At 66.7% G+C, this 19637-nt stretch overlaps 1 protein-coding gene across 4 annotated transcripts in view; it reads left to right on the top strand.

The window, feature by feature from the left end:
- Positions 1 to 12919, top strand: part of MICAL3 (microtubule associated monooxygenase, calponin and LIM domain containing 3) — a 118661-nt gene extending 105742 nt beyond the window's left edge. For 3 of the 4 annotated variants that reach the window (XM_054586589.1, XM_054586587.1, XM_054586590.1), the window contains 5 exons: positions 30 to 123; positions 9580 to 9645; positions 11850 to 11949; positions 12082 to 12155; positions 12253 to 12919. In XM_054586589.1, the coding sequence (XP_054442564.1) occupies positions 30 to 123; positions 9580 to 9645; positions 11850 to 11949; positions 12082 to 12155; positions 12253 to 12437 (519 nt within the window). In that variant the 3' untranslated portion in view covers positions 12438 to 12919. The remainder of the gene's footprint in view (positions 1 to 29; positions 124 to 9579; positions 9646 to 11849; positions 11950 to 12081; positions 12156 to 12252) is intronic. The other variant, XM_054586591.1, reaches the window with a different exon arrangement.
- The last annotated feature ends 6718 nt before the right edge of the window (positions 12920 to 19637 follow it).

Here is a 19637-nt window from a genome sequence, read left to right as displayed (position 1 = left end):
TGGGTGCTCCTGCCATTCTGTCTCCACAGATCATCCAGCGGCAGCTGGAGCAGGTGGAGGAGAGGCAGCGACACCTGGAGGAGAGAGGGGTCGCGGTGGAGAAGGCGCTCCGTGGGGAAGCAGGTACTGTCAGCGCGGCGCCGGGGACACCGGTCCGAGGGCGGGCCCGCCTACCCCCACGTGGGGCTGGCTCCATGTCACCTCAGCTTTCTGTCTGGCAGGCGCCCCTGGGCCCCTTCGCTTGGGGACGGCTCCAGGGATGGCCTCAGGTCCACCCCGCCCCTGCCCTGTCTGCGGGCTGGCCCTTGGCCTGCGGGAAGAACCCCTGGTCCATTTCCTCTGTCGGAGGCAAGTGCGGGGCCCGCCCGCCCTCCCACCTGGTTGCTTCCTCTGGAAGACACGGGAAAGGGGGCCTGCGCCTCCCGGGACCATCACAGAACTGCTTGGGCAGGGCCCGCCCACTGTCCTTTGCCCTTTGGTCCCTCTGCCGCCCTGGCCGCTCCGAGCGCACCCTGCAGGGCCTCCGCCTCCTGGCACAGCGCACAGAAGCCGCATGACCCGGCCACCCCAGCAGGGGGCGGGGACTGTGGGGAGCGGCGCTGAGGGAGCCCCACACGTTCACCGGGCGGGCGTTCGCTGGGGAGGCGGGCTCGGACGTGGAAGGTGGCCGTTCCTCCAGGCCTCCAAGGCCAGGACGTCACACTGTCAGCCTGGTGCTGGCCTTCAGGCGAAGGGGGGGTGGGAGAGAGACAAGGGCGGACTCCGGCCTCAGGCACCGAAGGGAACACAAAACCCTGAGCCACCGCGGAGCCAACGGTCGGGAGCCTCATCGTGTGGCTGCTGGCCAGCTGGTCCCGGTGCCCCGGTGCGGCCGGGGGCGTCTCTGCCGTCCGGCCCTTGCTCCCCGTCCTGCACTGACTGGGCCTCCTTGTGAAGCCCCTGGGGGAGTTGGCCCAGACCCACCAGAGAGGCCCTGTGCCTGGTGCAGGCGCCTTGCGGCGCTGCCCTCGCAGCTCCCTCTCCTGCCAGGAGGCGCAGGAGGGAGCCTGGCCCGCCCTGCCTCCCGCCCCCTCGCAGCAAGTCACCTCTGCCCGGGCTGGGGGGAAGGGTCGGTCTCACCACGCCCTGCCCCCGGCTCACACTGGCCGGCCGCCCCGCCCCAGGCACGGGTGCACACGGAGTCAACAAGGTGCTTCGGGCCGAGGGGCCGGAGGAGAACACGCTGCTGAAGACAGGCATAGGCTTTTCCCGAAGTTCCCTTTCTAGCCCTTGAGATAAGTGCCTATTCGTAAACATACGCAGCTGGGCTTTGCTCTAAGTCGGTGGTTTTCACCCTTGTTTTTTTAGGAGCAGGACCCTTTTTATAAACCAAATTATGAGTTTAACTCAGAATTACTCTAGAGCATGAAGAAACACAAATTGGAAAATACAGGTTTTGGTGGAGGGCTCCCCACGCGAGCAGCACGCGCGCACGCGTGGCGGCCATGACTGGCGGCCATTCTGGCAGCGCACGGGGAGCTCGGGGCGCACATGGGGCTGGGGGGGCGGCGGCAGGCCTGGCTGCCGCGGTTAAATCACCGGCGAGTCCAGCAGCAGCTCATACGCCTCCCAAAGAGGAGACTCGGGCACAGGCCCCCGGACGGACAGCGACGATGTGCCCAGCTGTGCTGGAGGCTCTGACGTGCCAGCCACCTGCCCAGAGGACCTCGCGTGACGGGCGCGGATGAAGGAGCAAGTGTCGTCTTTCCAAGCCTGTTCGCAGGGAGTGAAGACACTCGCCAAAGAGGCAGAAGAAACCCGGGTCCCCGGCCCACGAATGAGGCGGTGGTGGTCCTCAGTGGGTGCGGAGTCGGCGTGTCAGCCGTTGGAAGCTGGCGTGTCCGATTTGAGTTTCTGAGTGAGCCGAGAGTGTTGGGGAAGCAGGTGTTTGGGGGGCCCTGGAGCCGCGCTTGAAGAGCCCCGGGATGCCTCAGAGCAGTTTGGACGCCGCTGTCCCAGCCCAGATGCGGGCACACCTGCGCTGTCCGTCAACACAGGCTGCGGTGGCTCCAGTGGGAGCTTTCCCCAGGATGGGAAACCCTCAGACTACAGGAGCTCTTACCGTAAGAATACACTGCCAAATACAGGGTTTTCCTTTGCTTATTTAAGTGCATCGCTCTCACAGCCCCAGTGTTGTCAGAAGCCCGCGGCCCCATCCCCGCTGGGCAGAGGCCGACTCGTGCGCGCTGGCTGCTCCGCCGTCACCCTCCGCTCAGGAGCCCGGCTGCGCCCGGCCAGGCTGGGACGGCAGTCAGTCTCCAGAGATGCTCGCCGGCCCGGCCTGCTGTTCGGTCTCCCCTGGCGGGCTGAGCTTCCGTCGCTGAGGGGGCGATGGCCCAGTTAGCCAGGGAAGGGACCTGGGGCGGGCCGCCTGCCATCGGTGGTCTGGCCTCGCCCGAAGCGTGTGAACACCGGAGCCCTCAGCCGAGGGCAGGCCCGAGACGGACGTGAGCGCGGGGCCAGCCTTGAGCTGCGTGGGAAGACCGCCCAGGTCTGCATCCTCCTCTCCGGTGTGTCCATTCTCAACGGGCAGCCCTGGCAGGGAGCAGAGGGCAGCCGGGGCGACACGCAGGCCGCGAGGCGTGGGGCCCCAAGAGGGAGAACGGCCGGCGTTGGCCAGGCTCTGCGTCCAGGGCTCTGGGTGTGCACACGCTGCCTGCGACCCTGGGCCCGTCTCTGCGTCTCAGGCGTGCGAAGCTCATGGCCTGCTCCGGGACAGCCGGACAGAGCTGGAAGCTGGGAGTCTGGTGGCCGGCGGGCTCCGAGCACCGTCGGACCAACAGTCGCCGCCCGTGCCCTGCTTGCTGCGGGGAGGGGGCCCCCGAAGCTGGGGGTCCGACCTCAGAGGAGCGGCATCGCCTTCATCGCAACCCCCCAGCAGAAGGGGCTCTGCAGGGACGCGTTCACAGGGGGACCGTGTGCGGGTCCTCGGAGCTCTCTGGCCGCCTTCACGGTTGAGGGCCGGAGGCCTTGCGAGGTGTTTCCAGGGTGTTTCCGTCCTGTGTCCAGCCCTCAGGGCAGGGCGTCAGCAGCCCGGTAACTGGGGAAGGCGCCGCCCCTGAGCTGCCCTGGGACGTTGTGAGCCTCCTTAGGTGAAGTCAGGTCCCAGCAGGGCCGGGGCTCCCCACAGAGCCAAGGCCTTTCGTCCTCACCGGTCACTGGAGTTGCTAACGGCTCTGTCACCTGTGGGTTAGTGAGCACGGCCCCCCAGCAGGAAGCCTGTCCGTGCGCGGGAGGCGCTCGCCTCCCGGCCGTTGCCCTCCCCGTCCGGCTGCGTCCCTGTCCTGGAGTGCGGGGGGTGGGGGTGGGCGGGCTGCCGGGTCCGGTAACTGTCTGCATCGGTTCCTGTTGTAGACTTTTGGGGAGAGTCCCATTGCAGTGGCCTCGTCGACTTGCACCTGGGCGGTATGTATGGCAGCCCCTGTCGCTGGCACTAACCCTGCTGACCGCCCCCCCCCCCCGCCCCTGCTCACAAAGGGCAAGAAGCAATCAGCCCGGCAACCGAATGGCAAAATACCGGCTCTTTTCCAGCTCGGCACAGTGGCGGCGGCTCTGCTGCCCGGGGCTGCTTACGATCAAAGGCTGCCTGTCCCACCAACTTCGCATCTGCACCCTGGTCCTTATGATGCCATTTCGGTGGTTTGACACCCAATGCGCCCCGCCTCGCCCCTGCCTCCAATGTGACTGACTGCGCCCGCACAGCCGGCAGCCGGCACCCACCGCGAGGCCCACCTTCCCCCCGGTGTCCCGGGGCACCAGCCCAACTGACCGGGGGCCGTGGTGACAGGTGCCTGTCACAATGCCCCTCCCTCGGCGCTGTGTCCGGGGTCGACTTCGTGGCCAACCCCCCAGCATGGGGGCCTGGGCGGCTGTTAGACACAGGTGGCCGATCTGCAGCCCAGGCCCCCAAGCCAGAAACCTCAGAAACCCAGGCGGCGCACAGGCCCTCGGAAGCAGGAGAGTCGCCGCCAGGGAGGACATCCCGGCCCAGGGCGTCACTTGCACTGGGAGAGGGGCGTCCGGCCCACGCGCCTCGTCTCCCCAGGCCGGGTCCCCGCGCCGGGGTCGGGGCCTGGCCTGCTCATCCCCATCCCCCGCAGGCTCCTTGCCCGCACGTGGCCTTGAGACGCAGCAGCTGCGGAAGCCGTGCTCATTTTTCCCCATTGTCTCAGCCGCCCAAAGCCCCAAGGCCGGCTCTGCGGTTCCTGTGGGGAGCCAGCTGGCTCCTGCTCCGCTGCTGGGCTGAGGGGCCCTGCCCCCTGCCCCCTGCCCCCGTGGCCCGTGGGTGGCCCAGGACCACTTGCACGCTCGTGGCCATCGATGCTGTGAAAGGGCTGATGCTTCTGTTCTGATTAACAGACCCCATTTCTTGTCTAATGTCCTCTCCTGCCTCCTCCTAACAGTCTCGGGGGACGTTCGTGTCGTTTCTAAGTCAACCTCAATGTGTGAAAATGTGGTTCTTTTTCTCTTTTTTTTAATGTAAAATCTCCTGGATGGGACTGTGGAAACCGATTTCTTTTTAAAGGTTTCATTTAATTTTAGAGACAGCCAGGGAGGGAAAGGGGGGGAGAACCATCCGCGTGTGGCTGCCTCTTGTGCGCCCCCTGCTGGGCGCCCGGCCCTCCCTCCAGGCCCGCGTCCCGCCTGGGCATCGAACTGGTGACCCTTTTTTATTCTCACGCCAGCCAGGGCGAAAACCCGTTTCTTTAAGGTAACGCTCACCTCTCTCTCCCAGTTCACTGATTGCCTCCTGCGTGTGTTTTAGTTTCTCTGTCCCCATTGCCTGCGTAACAGAGGTTGCTGGCTGTTTTCGTTTCTGGGTCCCTGAACTCCAGCTGCGAGCCTTTCAGATTTAGAATCGCAACACATTGCTGGGGGAAATGAAATAGATCTTGCAGAAAAAAGCTCAGCGTGTCCTCTGGACGGGGGAATGCCTGGCGGTCCTGCTCCCTGACTCCCACCCACGCGTTGCTCCGCCTCCGGCGCCTGCCGCTTCCACGTGACAGTCGGACTTGTCCCGCAGGTTCCGATGGCCCCACAGAAGCAGGAGGGAAGCCCCTGCCCATGGACATCAGGGGTCCCCAGCAGAGAGCCCTGCTCCCAGCGGCCCCGGTGGAGCAGGGCCCAGAGGAGGCCCCTTTCAGACCCTGCCAGCGTTCCGTCCTCGGTGCGCCTGGCAGTCACCGCGTCTGGGGAAGGCCTGGAACGCAGACCCCGATCCCTTCTCTGTTCCTGCGCCCCGTCCCCGGGAGCCTGCGCAGGGAGCCTGTCCTGGGCCGGCTCTGTAGGTTCACAGATGTGGGCACCAGAAACAGCTTATTCTTTTATTAGTATTAATTCTGTTATTTCCCACGCAAAGCTGTAAACCATTGGCCCCACCCCACACCTAATTTTCAAAGAGCGCGAGTGGTTTGTGAACGGAGTGCGTGGCCTGCACCCTGGTCTCCCGGCCACTGGTGACCGGGGGGTGGGGGGCATGGGGGGCGCGCGGGCGGGGCCCCCTGCCCACCCCCTGGGTCTCCTGTCCTGTCTGCTCGTTCGGTTTGCTGTGGGCAGAGTTGGCTTGTCTTCTCAGTCCTGACCCTTAACCTGGCTCGGTCTTTGCTTAGGAACTTCAGAATTCCTGCAGTTTCTCAGCATTCTCCTGTGTACATACGTGTGTGTCTATGTACAAGTGGGCGTGCTGGATCTCAGGTCGTGAATGCTGCTGTTTTCTTTTTCTTTTCCTCTCTTTAATTTGTTCATTTCCCTGGAGCTCCGTCCTATAGACAGTTTCGTCCCCCGAGGTGTCCCCACCCCTGTCCGCTGGGCCGCCTCACCGCCCAGCGCTGGCCAGCCTGACCCTGCATGGGGCGGCGTGCCGCCACCGCTGCTGCCCTGGCTCGGGACAGGCCGCTTGGCCGTGCAGGGGTGCTGCCGAGCCCAGAGGCGTCCTGGCGGGAGCAGCAAGGAGAGTCCAGCACAGCCCGAGTCAGAGGAGAGGTGGCTGGTCTCCCCACTGCCAGGCTGCGGGGCCAAGGCGGCCTGGAAAAGCGAGGCGGTGAGAGCCCAGGCCCTGCACCTGCACCTGCGCCCCGGAGGGCGCCTGGCCCTGGGCTGGCGGCACCTGCGCGTGGGACCGGTGCACTGAACTGGCGCCTGGAAGGGAATGTCCCTGGTGCATCTCAGGAACAAAAGAACCGAAGGCCAGTACTGTCTGTAGCACGAAGTGGATACAACGTCTCGCTGCAAAGTATGGGTAGCGGTGGGACCTCCCAAAACAAGCACGAGGAACAAAAGTCGCGGGGAGGCCACGCGGCTGCCTGCAGGGACCAGGCCGGGGCTCCTGCGTGGGAGGGCAGAGCCTCCAAGGCGCCTGAGGAGGCGGCGCCCCTAGAGTACCCTGGAGGCCCAGAGGAAGCAGAATCAAAAGGAGCCTCTTCCTACAGGCGGGATTTCTCCGACCTACCGCTGGGAGCACGGCCTGAACTCGGGGCACCTGGGAGGCTTTTGTGCGGCAAACGGCCAGGGTGCACCTGCAGGGCAGGGGGTGGTTCTACGCCTGAAGAGGACGCTAGTGCGGGGCGTCCGAGACTGAGGATTTGGAGTTTGTGTTCTCACGGAAACGCCATTGTAAGTGGGGGCTCAGCTCGTGAAACGCCCACTTTCCTCACGGTGTTTGTGGTGTGTGGTGCTGGTCCCTCGGATCCCCACCACAGCCAGCATTGCCCGGGAGCAGCGGGGACCTTGGGGACCCAGCCGGCCACCTGCCGGAGGGCCCATCCAGCATGAGCCTGCGGTGTCGGCCACTGTGCGCCGTGAGGGGGCCAGGGCTGTGCCTGGGGCCGGGGCGGGCCTCAGGCGGACTCCGGGCTGGATGCTGGCCGGCAGCCGGCCCATCCACGCTGTCGCCCGCCCTCACCTTTCCTCATGGGACGCATGCCAGGCCTTTCCCTGCGCCCCAGTCTCTGGGGCTCTGACAGCCAAAGGGTCAGGCACCGGGCTGGGCTTGCGTGCGTTTGGCGTGGATGTCCACGCTCGGGTTCTGCGTGTTGGCTGGTGGTTGGTTTCCTGTCAGCTGATGGGGTGGGGGGGTCCAGGGCTTCGGGATGAAGTGTCTGAGACAAAACCTATCTGAGGAAGTCGGAGGAAGATGGAAACAGAACGGACAAGTGCGGGGAGGGTGGTTGCCAGAAGGTCACCTGCCATCCCCCGCCCCCCGCAGCCCAGAGGCAGGGCCTGGAGTGAGGCGGGGCGGGGCGTGGTGGCGCAGGAGTGTGGCGAGCGGGCCACGCCCGCCCTGGGCACCTACAGAGACTGCGGGGTCTCCGTACGACTGCGCCCGGCAGCGTCCGGGTGCCACCTGCCGAGAGACCCTCCGAGAGCCGCTGCCGGCCCCTCGGGCAGACCATCCGTTCAGCACAGGAAAGCGAGACCGGGTGTGGGCCGGGCTGCACCACATTTCAGTGCTGAGAGCCCCAGGGCCTGCGTCCCGGGGGAGAGGCCGGGGCCGCCCTGGGAGGGTCAGCGGCGCAGAGACGGGTCTGGCCCAGCCTGCCCGTGTGCCGGTTCACTGCCGCTGCTCGCGAGGTCCCTGTCACCTGCCCCCGGAGGTCGAGGCTAGTGGCCCCAGGTCGGGAGGAGGCGCTGCCGCTGAGGGCAGAGGCCACGGCCCGGGGGAGCCGGCAGCAGGGCAGGGAGGGCGGGGAGCCCCCGCCAGATGGAGCCCTGGGGCCCCTGCAGAGCCACGAGGGTGCGGAGCTGGTCTGAGCTGGGGAGGCAGCGGCTATTACAAAGGAACGCCCCCCTTTTAGCATTTAAAGTTCTTAAACTTCTGTTTGCGGTGAGCTCGACGCCGCCTTTGCCCCTGAATGTGTACACTGGGCCCACTCCTCTCAGAAGGCACCCACATCAGACGCCCCCCCCCCCAGGCCGAGGCGGCACACCCCCCGCATGGGGCGCGTCTTGTCGGCTGCTCCTCGGGTCCTTGTTGAAGCCGCCCTCAGCGTCTGTGTTTCCTGACCGTTCAAGCAGCGGGCACCTGCAGGGCCCGCGGAGAAGGCTGGGAAGCCGCCCTGCTCGGTGCAGGCTCATGGGCCCCCCAGGCAGCCGGCCGCCCGCCCGCAGCCCCCCTCCACCTCGGCCGCGGTCAGCGGTCACTTTCCCTTTTTTCAATGCTTGCCTCACCCAGTGCCCTTTTCTGATTTCATTTCCTGATTTCTGTTCTGAGGGCTTTGTGGTGCCCTTGTGTCTCCTGTGGAGGAAGGGTCTGTGAGGACGCGATCGGCTCGAGCCGAAGGTGTCCCGGCGGCGCGCCCTGTCCCTGTGCCCTGCGCGGGGGAGGCCGGGGGTCTGTCCAGGCGTCCTCAGCGTGGGCTCTGTGCTCCTGGAGTAGCAGAGGCGGCTGAAGGGAAAACGGCCGCACTCTGCGTGTGCTGAGAGAGGAGCGCGTCTGCCCATCCCCCACCCCCACCCCAGCTGGTCCCTGGTCGCAGCCGTCGCGTCTGCTGAGGGTGCTGGGTGTGCCCAGCGTCTCACGCACTCGCCCCCACGGCTCTGCCTGCAGCCCCGCGTTTCACCAGAAACCAGACGCGGCGCAGGGGCGGGCCCGGGCGGGAGGAGGGCCCGGCCTGCGGCGGCCCCGAGCCAGGTGCCCGTCTGCCCGTCTGGCAGCTGGAACAGGCTCCCTGCTCGTGCTGTGTCCTCACAGGAGAGCCGCCCGCTCCCCTGCCCGCCCCGGAGTCCCCAGCGTGTCCCTGTGGTTCTGTGATGGTCCCTGCGGGGCTCCCCCCCGGTTGCCGTCAGCGCTCGGCCCCCGAGGTGCCCCGCCCACGGTTGTCAGCCTTGTCCCCGTGGGTTTGGTGTGTCCGGTCCCGCGGCCCAGAGCGCGGCAGCCCCCCCACTGCTGCACTGGGCTCCTCTGCAGGCAGGCAGAACAGAAGAGAAGGGGGTGCCGCTCCCCGGCACGGGGGGGGGGGCGGTGCATTGGCGGGGTGGGGGGTGCAGGCCGTCACAGCGTGGGCAGCTGCCAACGCCGGTGGGCCCCTCCCGGTCCTGCTCAGCCGTGCCGGAGTGCACGGGGCGCCGGCCGAGGCCACACCTGCAGGCTGAGCAGCAGGCCCGTCCGGGGCTTGGGGCGTGTTTGAGGAGGGAACCCAGCGCCCAGCACCCGAAGGCCCCGGTGTGGTGACCCCCGGCGCCCCCATCCCAGCAAGGACTGCGGGAAGGGGGGCGGCCCAGGGGCGCAGGCACCAGGCGCCTTCCCTGAGCCCCACGCCCACCTCAGGCTGCCCTGTGCTGAGCCTGCTCAGTCCCTTGCTGGAAAAGGACTTAACTCATTTGTAGACTTTGTTTCCCTTGTTTCTGCTTTTCCATTTCTTGTGTTTTTTTTTTCTTTTCCTCTTGTTGCACCTTTCTCACTTCGATGCTTTTTGTCCTCTGCTTGTTTCCGTTCCACTGTCCCTGTCCCCGTCCCCCCCCCCCCCCCACTCCCTCACTCCGCCTCCTCTTCCGTGTGTCTTTCTCCATCTCCTCCTCTTCCTTGTTTGGTCCTTTTTGAAGTTGAGCCCAGTGGCGGGACTCCACGGCGTAGACCTCTCTCCTTCTGCCCTTGCTGTGTCCAGGAAGGTAACGTAACCCCGTCCCCGCTGCCTCAGGCCGTAGCGGCTCTAGTTGAAGGAGGGTCCCACCACCCAGCTGTCTCTCTCTCTCTCTCTCTCTCTCTCTCTCTCTCTTTCTGTCTGTCTCTCTCTCACTCCCGGGAGCCCTGTTACAAACTCCACGAGTGTGCGGCAGTTTCTCACAAGGCACAGTATCCCTTCGACTGTCTCAGGGGAGGACGGGGTGTGGAGTGAACCAGGGGCCTCCGGGCCGAGCAGAGAGTCCCGTACGTGGCTCCGCCGTTCGAGGTCGGGCCGCAGCCCCAGCCCAGCAGGGAGAGGGGCCAGGTGCGCAGGCAGGGCCCCCCGCGGCCGTGGTTCGCACGGGTGGAGTCGAGGAATACTGTCCTTCGAAGACTGGTCCGCGCAGACGCCCCGAGCCCCCCTCCCAGACCACCGCCAAGCACACTTCTCTGCCCTGTCTTGCCGTGTGCGTGTGTGTGCTCAGTCTGTCTGCCTCGAGTCTGTTGTGCTGAGACTGTCCCTGCGAAGGCACGCGGGGCGGCGGGCGCTGCGGTCACGACGGACCTCCGCCAACTGCTCCCTCCGCTCGCAGGCCGCTCGCCTCGGACTCTCACCTGCCTCCCCACGTACCTTTGCTCTTTGGCTGCAAACAGTGTGCCAAAGCTCATGAGTGGTGTTCGGGTGTCCCCCGGTGGAATTTGGGGGCGGGGGAAGGGGGGAAGACCGCCCGGTGCGTCCACGGCTTGCCGCTCGGCACAGCTTGCATGCCTCGGGGCCCCTCCACGGGCACGCGGGCGCCCTGTGCAGAGACGCTCAGAAGGAATGCGCGGAACTGAGCTGTGGGCTGCTTTACCAGCCAAGGCACCAAGTCTGCTGGGGTGGGGGGAGCCCAGACCCTCCGGCACGCACCCCCCAGTAGCCGGCTCGGCCAGCACTCCAGGCAGGGCTCAGGGCCAGGGCCTCCACGGGGGCACCGCTGCACATGCCAGGGCGCCGTGCGCACCCCAACACCCCCCGCCCCCGCCCCCAGGGGCCCGTTCCTGCTTCTGCAGAGCCAGGCCATTCGAAAGACTCTAACCGGCCTGGGCCTGTGTGTCGAGTGGACAGCACGGCAGGGGGGGTGCGGCTTTGATCGGCACGCGAGGAAGTCAGGCGTGAGGGCTAGGGGAGCCGCGCGCAAGGAGCTGGGCGCGTGAGGATTGTCCCCCCGAGGGTGTTCTCCGTGCGTCTCTGGGTTTGCTCTTTCCTGGGAGAGAACCAACCAAGTGACCCCTAAGATGGGCAGTACCTTGAAGGGTTCCCTAGTCCAACACCTCTTCACCTGGGGCCAGTGCATGGGGTTCGGGGTCCCGCGAACACCCTGAAGCTCTGTGAGAAGTTGTTGGATGTTTATAGATGCATTTTTTTTTTCTGGAAAGAGAGCTCCTAGTTTTCCTGAAATTCCCCAAGCGGTTTGTGATCGGAGGCACTGAAAAGCCAGTGACTAGTTTGTCGTTTGCCTCAGGCAGGACCTCACGGGGGCTGCTTTGTGCTCCGAGGAAAAGGCGTTTTCCGTCTTTCGGCAGTTGGGTCCCGTGGGGTTTTCACGCGCCCCCCTGCTGTGGGCCCGCTGCGCGGGGCCAGGCCGCTGCTGGCGTGGGTCTGAGCCGCACATCCCTCCTTTAGCCGGGGGTCGGCTGGCACTGCTCTGCCCTCAGTGAGAAACCCGGCGGCCCACTGGGCAAGGACGGCGTGTCCCATGCAGGACCCCCCGGGGACTGTCGGGCCAGAGGGGGCGGCGCCCAGGAGGAGCCGAGGCCTGGAGCTGGACTCGGAGGCCGGCTGTGGTGCTTGAACTCACACCTGCCAGTGTGTAGGCTTAGTGCACACGAGGGCCAGATAAGGGTCAGATGAACGAACAAGGGAAACGCAGGGCACAGCACTTAACACGCACCAGAGGGCAGCCACTGAGCAGGAGAGGTCCTGACCCGCGGTGACCAGGTACTGAGGGGTGAGGGCCGGGCCTGGGCAGGACCAGCGGGAAGCGCAGGCTCCGTTAGGCCCCGGGGTGGGCACGGCCCCCCGGGGTGGCAGGCACACTGGACCTGGCTTGGCGGTTCCAGCAGCATCTTGCTCTGCTCTCTTTGCACATTGGCCCCGGTGTGACGCCCGGCTGCGGGCCCGCGGGTAGCGCCCGCTGCGCCTGACTCGCGCCCCCCCACCCCGCAGGCATGGGCAAGAAGGACGACCCCCGGCTGATGCAGGAGTGGTTCCGGCTGGTGCAGGAGAAGAACGCCATGGTGCGCTACGAGTCGGAGCTGATGATCTTGTGAGTGGCCTCCGCCCAGGGCCCCAGCCACGGGGGGACGGGGAGCTCAGTGCCTGTGGCGGCAGGAGCCCCGCTCCGTCCTAACTGGGGCGAGGCGGGCTCCCCGAGTCACTGGCTTGCCTGCCTCCCCAGTGCCCGGGAGCTGGAACTGGAGGACCGGCAGAGCCGCCTGCAGCAGGAGCTCCGGGAGCGGATGGCTGTGGAAGGTAAGGGCGCCGCGGGCGAGCCACCCCGGGAGGGCCGGGCCGGGCCTGGGCCCCGCCCCGCGGGCCTGATGCCTCTGCCGCCTCTGCCGCCTCCCAGACCACCTGAAGACGGAGGAGGAGCTGTCGGAGGAGAAGAAGATCCTGAACGAGATGCTGGAGGTGGTGGAGCAGAGGGACGCGCTGGTGGCCCTGCTGGAGGAGCAGCGGCTGCAGGAGAAGGAGGAGGACCGGGACCTGGAGGCCGCCATGCTGGCCAAGGGCTTCAGCCTGAACTGGTCCTGAGCGCCCACTGCGCGCGCTGGCCGGCCCGCGGCCGCCACTGACCGGCTGGGCCTTCCAGCCACCCAGGCCCAAGAGCCCAGGAGGCCGGCACCACCGGGGCGCTGGCTGGCACTCGCGTCCACGCGCCTCCCAAGTGCCGTCAGGCATCTACGCGGTGGGAGCCCCAGGTGGAGGGGGTTGTCCGAGGCGGCTCTGCCTCCTTCCGGTCGCTCGCCCGGCTGCCCGCTGCAGGGAGCACAGGCCACAGGGGCAGAGGCGCCGCGCGGGAAGGAGAAAGGCCTGCGCCGTCCCCCGGGACATGCAGTGACCGCTGCCCCTTTGCTCACGGCCTCGGGCGACGAGAGCAGGCGGCTGCTCCCTCTGCCAACACCACAGCCTCTGGGGGAGCCGCACACAGGGGAGGGGCCTCCTCTTCCTGTCCCCAGAGCAGCACCAAAGAAATGAGGGCGGCGGCCCAGGAAGCTGCCTGTGAACTGAGGCCTGCGGGGCCGCCGAGGGCCCGTGTCCGGGTTCCTTACGTGCGTGAGGAGGACCCGCATGGGGCCGCCCCCGGCCCCCACCACACACTGGACTCCGCGTGGCCAAACGCCCCAGGCCTGCCCCGGCTGCAGCTGGAGGCCTGGCATTGCTGCATCTTGCTTTTAAGTCACAACCATTGTAACACTGGAAAGCCCTGGCTCCAGGCGACGCAGCCCCGCGGGCGGACAGGCGGCCGCGTTCCGGCGGGAGTCGCCCTCCGGGTGTTTCCCTGCGTTTGCACATCGAGGTGAAGCTGACAATCCAGCAAGACACTCAGCCGCTTCTGACTCTTTCTGTCAATTATTTTTTTAATACTTGAAAAAAAAGACTTCCTTTTTATATCTTTGTTAGAGACACTGATCACCTGGCACCGGGTGTGGCGGTGATGGGCACCCTGCACGCGCTCTGGCGCCAGACGATGCCGACACCACCGCCTGCCATGGTGACGTTCTGGCTCCGGTGCGGCCGCCTGCCTCTGTGGGAACCCCCACTCTGCAGAATCCACCTTTTTCTCCAGTTTGGTGCCAGGGTTTCTCCCCTCCCACGACACGTTTAGTGAAGGAAGCTGGGGGTAGGCCCTCTTCCAGGCTGGCGGCCCCATGCCGGGCGGGCCCCTCCGATGGGGGTCCCCCCAGCCCAGCCTTAGATCCAGGAGGGAGCGAGCAGGTGGGGTCGCAGCTGTTGGGGTTCAGGTGAGCCTCTCTGGCCCAGACCCCTCGGTTCCCAGGCCTTCGTGGGGACCCAGGGGGGCATTTCTTACGGCTCAGCTGCTGTCTGAGGAAACCTGGGGGGTCCTCCAGCCGACTCCGTGCAGAGTGGCCAACGCTCAAAGGACTAGGCCTGGCGGCTTGTCCAGGCCAGCTGAGGGCAGGGCCGACGGGGCGTCCGTCCGACCTGGGACTTCCACGGGGAACCACACTGTGCCTCAACGTGGACGCGCGCCCTCACGTGGCCGTGCCCTCCTGTGGACGGCCGGGACGCTGCCAGCAGCCGCCACGGGTCTGCCTGCCGTCCTGCTTGGGGGAGGCCAGCAGCGTCCTGGTTTTATTCTCTCCTTAGGGGAGGAGAGGAGGGTTCTCTGGATTCCATCTTTAGTCCCCAGCCTTCCATCCAAGTGGACCTGGGACAGGAACCTGATTGCCTGCGCAGGGTTTTCCGGACCCTCCACCTCAGAGGCTCAGAGCCTGGCTGTGTCCCAGGAGAGCCGTGCCCTGCCTGCCCCCGGGCAGGGGGCTGTGCGCCGAGTGGGCCCTCTGAAGGCCCTGATGCCGCGGGGTGCGAGGCGTCACTGCGCCTGAGCAGGCGGGGCTGCGCCCTCCGGGACACACTGCTGCTTTCCATGCCGGGAGGGGGCTGAGGGCCCCCCTGAGCCGCTGTAGAAACCCACAGGCCTGTGCAAGGTCCCCGCACACGGCTCCCACACGACCCTCTCTGAAACTCCCGTTTTATAACCACTGGTTTGCGGTTTATTTCACGCCCTGGCAACACGCTGCATCCCACGTGTTCCAGCTCTGGAAACGCATGCAGCTCCAGGCAGGTCTTCCTCCTGAGAGGTAGGTGCCCTCGAAGCCCAGGGGGGCGGGGCTGACGTTTACCTGAAATGCCTGAGGCTGGGTGAGCCCAGGCACAGCAGGTGCCCATACCCGCGCCGCCGTGGCGGGGAGCCCAGGGGTGTGCCCTGCTCGGGGCGCGTCGGGCCTCCGCCCCAGGAGCTCGCTCCAGCTGCGTCAACCAGCAGTGACAGGCAGAGAACTGAAAGAAAAAGTTCTAAATTAACAACTGAGCTACAAAGGGGAATGGGCCATTTTGTGCGCAATAAATGTTTTCAAAGAAACGCAGAGTGTGCGTCTGGTCATTGTGCCGGACGTGGCCGCCCACCAGCGCACGCTTCCACGCACACCCCCCCGCCCCCGCCCCCGCCGGCCCGGTAGGCAGTGCCCCGCGAGTTACTTCGCTGCGTCGTGTACGTGTGGGTGTGCAGGTGGTTTGCAGAAGACAGCTGTTTTCTTGGTTTGTGGTTTTCTAGTTCTCCACAGGGTCCCGTCTCAGTGGCTGCTGTTCCCGCCTGAGAAAGTGTCAGAAGCAGCCTCGTGTGGTGAGAAGGTGCTTTTCAAGAACACGGTCCAACACAAAATCAAATTAAAACATCATGGATTCCTTGGGGGTGACGTGCCGCAGTGTGTTGGATGGGTGGCCCCAAGATGACCAGCGCAGCCCTGAGAGTCCTCCAGTCGGAGCGGCCCGTGCGCCGGCCACCTGCAGGCCGGCCGGGCTCTGGCCTGGGATGCTTGGCGCCTGGGCCTTGGGGAGCCGACACCGCCTGTCTCTAGTGGACACGTCCCTGTCCTCAAAGGGAAGGGGGCCGTCCTGAAAATGCTCTGCTCTCGGCTACCAGAAGCCCCCAGGCAGTTTTTCCTGATGGGGGTGGCGGTGGCCCTCCCCTCCCGTCCCCTCGTCTGCTGACCCATCTGGAGCACAGGGTTCTCCCAGAGGCACGATGCTTCCCTCAGGAACGGCGACCGAGGGGGGCGGGGAGCCCTGCCCGGCCTGGGGGTCAGCGGCTCTGGCTGACAGCCGTCCCGGAGGGAAGGACAGGGACCTGGGTGCCCGTGCGTCAGAAACTGGTCCCAGCTGCTGCGGACACTCCGTGGCCCAGTTACTGGAAGGAAAGGCGGGCCGTGGTGCGGGCCGAGGGGAGGAGAGGCATTTCGAAGGGCTGTCACCTCCCGTCCCCCTGAGCACTCCCGGGGGACGCAAGGCGGGGTTTGGCTGCAGCTCACAGCAGCCTCGGTGGCAGGGAACCCCAGGGTGCGCCCGGCTCAGGCACGCCCTCCCTTCTTTCCGGGAAACAACCGTGTCTGAATCCCATGATCCCTTCAAAGAAGGAAGTGTGGAAAATGGTAAAGGGAGAGGGAGGGCCTTTTATTTCACTTTCTGAGCTGGTGGGACGGGCCCAGGGAAGGCGCCCCCCGCCCCGAGCCCTGCTCCCGCGTACCCTGCCCTGAGGTGGTGTCAGGACAGACACGGAAGGGGAGAAGGCGTCCTGCAACACGTGCGCGCACGCGCGTGCACGGACGCTCCGTCCACGCCCGGCGTGGTCTTTCTGGACAGAGTGGGTTGGCCATGGGCCTGGGGTGGGGGCCTGCTGTGCTGGTGGCCCAGAGCCAGGCAGGGTCCACGCCGAGGGTCTCCCTGCCCCTCCAGGGGCCGCCGCCGTGCCAACAGCCTCCACGGTGGACGGCGCGTCCCCCAGGCCCAGGAGGGGCCTCCGGAGGGGGGCTGCTGGGGAACGTCCACACGGGGGAGGGACTCATCCGGCCGCGGGCGTGGCCTGGGGCGTGTAGCTCAGGGGGTCAGCATCCCCCACCGCCCGCCCCGCACGCTCGCCTGGGGCTGGAGCCGGCGCGATCGGTCGCAGCTGCGCAGTAACAGCCGCAGGTTCTCGCATCAGGGCCGGTGTTGGTGGGTGCAGGTGCGAAGACAGCAGAACAGACGTCCACTTTGAACTGTAGAAGCCCCAGGGGGGCTGAGGTGGGGGGAGCTCCTCGCACCGCCAGGGCCGGCTCCCAACTGCCCAGGGTCATCTCGGGTCCTGGCGTTTATTGTTCGTTATTTTAAATGCTGGGCTGAGTCCTCCGTCTCTGGAACTCACTCGCTAGACCCAGGTCGCCGTAGAGGGCGGCGGCCCCAGAACGTCAGCCGGGCGGCTGCCTGCTGCCGCGGACCAGCACACTGCACCCCCGGGGGGCGCCCTGGCGTCTCCCCCAGAGGAGCCCCTGGGTTCCCGGGGTGGGAGAGCAGCCCCGGGGCCCGCCACGTTCTGCTGGGGGGTGTGCGGAAGGAGGGCGGAAGGGCCGCGTTCCGGGCAGAGGGAACTGCCCCTCCGAGCCGACCTGGTGGCAGTGCGAAACCGGGAAGGGCGCAGCTGACTCCATTCGCAACTTGGCGTCGCTCGAGCCAAAGAAAGAGGCGCGCACGTGGCAAGTGCCTGCCTGCAGAGGCGGGAGGCGGGGCCCACACCACGCACCCGCCCCGTTCTCGTCCCTGTGGCCCGCACCCAAAACAACATCATTACTTTTTTCTTCTATGTGGAAGAGGGTCATTTGTCCCCTCAACAGCAACCGCACTCCCTCAGCGGCGCGGGGACGTGCCTCCTTCCCTCCTGGGCCACCTGCGCACATTCGGCCGGGACGCAGCCCCGCTCCCGCCGCGACCCCTCGTGGGTGTGCCGGGCAGGGAGGTCGCTCCTCCTCCCCGTCCCCCGCCGGCGGCGGAGGTGCCGCAGGTTCGGCCCGACCTCGTGTGAAGCCAGGACCCCACAAAGCGGTTCTACTCTCTTTGCGGGCCTTGCCTTCCCCAGGGGGCGCAACTGGGCCAGGGGCGCGCGTCTGGGGCCCGGCGGGAAAGGGCGGCCGAAGCCCCGCCCCCTCCCCGCCCGCAGCCGCGCCCCCCGGCCGCGCACGTGCGCACAGCGCTAAGCTCCTCCCCCGCCCGCGGTGGGACCGGGCGGGAGCGGACGTACCGCTCCCCAGGCCCCGGGGGGGTGCAGCCCCCCGGAGCCTGCACGACGGGAAGGGGGTCTGCTGGTCTCCCGGCGGCGGCGGCCCGGCCCCCCCGCAACGCTCCTGCCAGACGCGCTTTCTGCCGCCCTCAGGTTCAGGGGGCAGAACCTCGTGCTGAAAGCCGCTGAAGCGTCGGGACAGCGTCCGCCGTGGGCCTCCTGGCCCCAAACCCCACACCGTCCCCCTGCAGAGAGGCTCCGGGGACCCGCCGCTCTCCCGGGCGGGCCAGGACTGCCTGCGGCAGCCGCGAGAAGCTGCGCCCCTGCCCCGCGGGCTAGCGACTGAGGAGGATGCGGGCACCGCGCCCGCGGGGGGGCCTGTGCCCGGGACCGCGCCTGGGGAGCGCTCAGGCCTCAGCCGGGCAGGCGTGGCTGGGTCTCCGGGTGCCTGAGGCCTCCCGGGACTGAGGGCTGAGCAGCGAGGGGAGCCAGCAGCACCCTGGAGCACCGGGCACCGGGCCGGTCTCCCCGGGGGTCAGGGCCTGCGGGCCCTCTCGGCACCTGCGGGGGCTCGGTCCCCCGGGAAACACTCCCAGCCTTCCTTCCGCCAGGCCGGCAGGGCGGCCTGCTCAGCCCGTGTTCTGTCCAGTGCCTCTCCCGATGGACCCAAGTCCTGGGCCTTCTGTCCCTCCTCCCCCCAGGAGAACGTTCTTCATCAGGGGCCACTGGCCTCGTGACAGGAGCTGGGGACCCACCAGGGCTCTGACCTGGCTAGCGGGCCCTTGAGGCGCGAAGAGGACACTCACTCCGCCCCTGAAGTGGGAGCGGGGCCAGCAGGAGGTCAGAGGGCGGGGGCGCCGTGTCCGCAGGCCCTGGGCCTGCCCTGTGGCCTCCGAGCCCCTTGCTGGCTGCGGCGCCACCCACACCGCCCTCCCCCCAGAAGCGAGTTGGGCCCCTGACTGCAAGCAGATGTGCCCCTGTCCCCAGTGCTTGTGACGGGAACCAGCAGCAGCTGCGGAGTCCACGTTCCTGGAAGTCAGTGATGTGGTGTTTGTAGGAAAGAAACCCCGGGGTTGGCTGGGGTGCAGGGAAATCAGCGCGGAAATGCAGAGCCAGGAGCTTCACGAGACTGAGGCAGGTCCATCCCCAGGGTTCCCGCCCGGACCTGAGCTCCCCGCAGCCGCAGGGCCACCGAGTCCTGCACGGGCCACGAGCACCTTCCACCCAAGCACACCCCTCCCAAGAGGCCCGGGCCCTCCCCTTGGCGTGTGCTGTGACTCAGCCGACTCCACAGAGCCCCGACCCGAAGGGCAGGGACGCGGTGAGGCAGGTGTGGGGACCCCACGACCTGGCCCGCCCTTGGGGGGACCCAGAGCCCACCTTCCTCGCCCCGGAAGTCCGGGCTGCCCCGCTCTTTGGAGCCCACCCTGAGCAGAGCCAGACTCCGGGAGGGAGGGCACGTGTGTGTGGCTTCCACCCCTTCCGTCCGGGTTCTGGGGGAAAGGAAGCCACACCAGCAACGCAGGTTGTGGGCCCCAGAGAAAGGCCCCGGGCAGCAGCTGCATCGGGTGACGCCGCTGGAAGTTCCAGGGTGGTGGTTCAGCGGCCGCGGGTGCTGAGTCACGGCTGGGCCGCAGCCACTGCAGCTCCCAGCTGCTCCCGCCTGCGCCCGCCCCCCAGGGCCGCTCGTTGGGGTGTGATTTAGCCAGTGCACTGCACTTGAGATTTTTTTCAAAAAGAGTAAAGGATAATTTTTTTTCCTACCCTAAAGCGTAAATAAGTGATTTTTTAAAGCTCACAGCCCTGGCCAGTAGCTCGGTTGGTTGGGCGCTGTCTTGTGCAGCAAAGGGTTGTGGATTTGACCCAGTCAGGGTGTGGATGGGAGGCAACTGATCAATGTCTCTCTCACGTCGGTATTTCCCTCTCCCCCGTCCTTTTGCTGTAAAAGCAATAAAAAAAATCCTGAAGTGAGGATTAAGAAAACAACAAAAACAAAATAAAACAAGCTCGCCTAGTGGCTGTGGGCTCATCTTTCAGCCTCAAAGTCCGGGCTGGGCGGGGTCGGGGAGCCTAGAGGAGCTGGGAAACTCCAGCCGGGTCCGCCTCCCTCCGCCCGCGGAGCAGCGGCTGCTCCTGGTGCCTCTTCGCAAACCAACTTTCAAGCCTTGAGGGGTCCTCAC

The sequence above is a fragment of the Pteronotus mesoamericanus genome, unplaced genomic scaffold (assembly GCF_021234165.1).
Source record: "Pteronotus mesoamericanus isolate MK-2021 breed Mesoamerican mustached bat unplaced genomic scaffold, CSHL_Meso_final contig_94, whole genome shotgun sequence".
NCBI classification, from domain to species: Eukaryota; Metazoa; Chordata; class Mammalia; order Chiroptera; family Mormoopidae; genus Pteronotus; species Pteronotus mesoamericanus.
The sequence above is the reverse complement of the archived record's forward strand: the minus strand, read 5'-3'. Positions and strand labels throughout refer to the sequence as shown.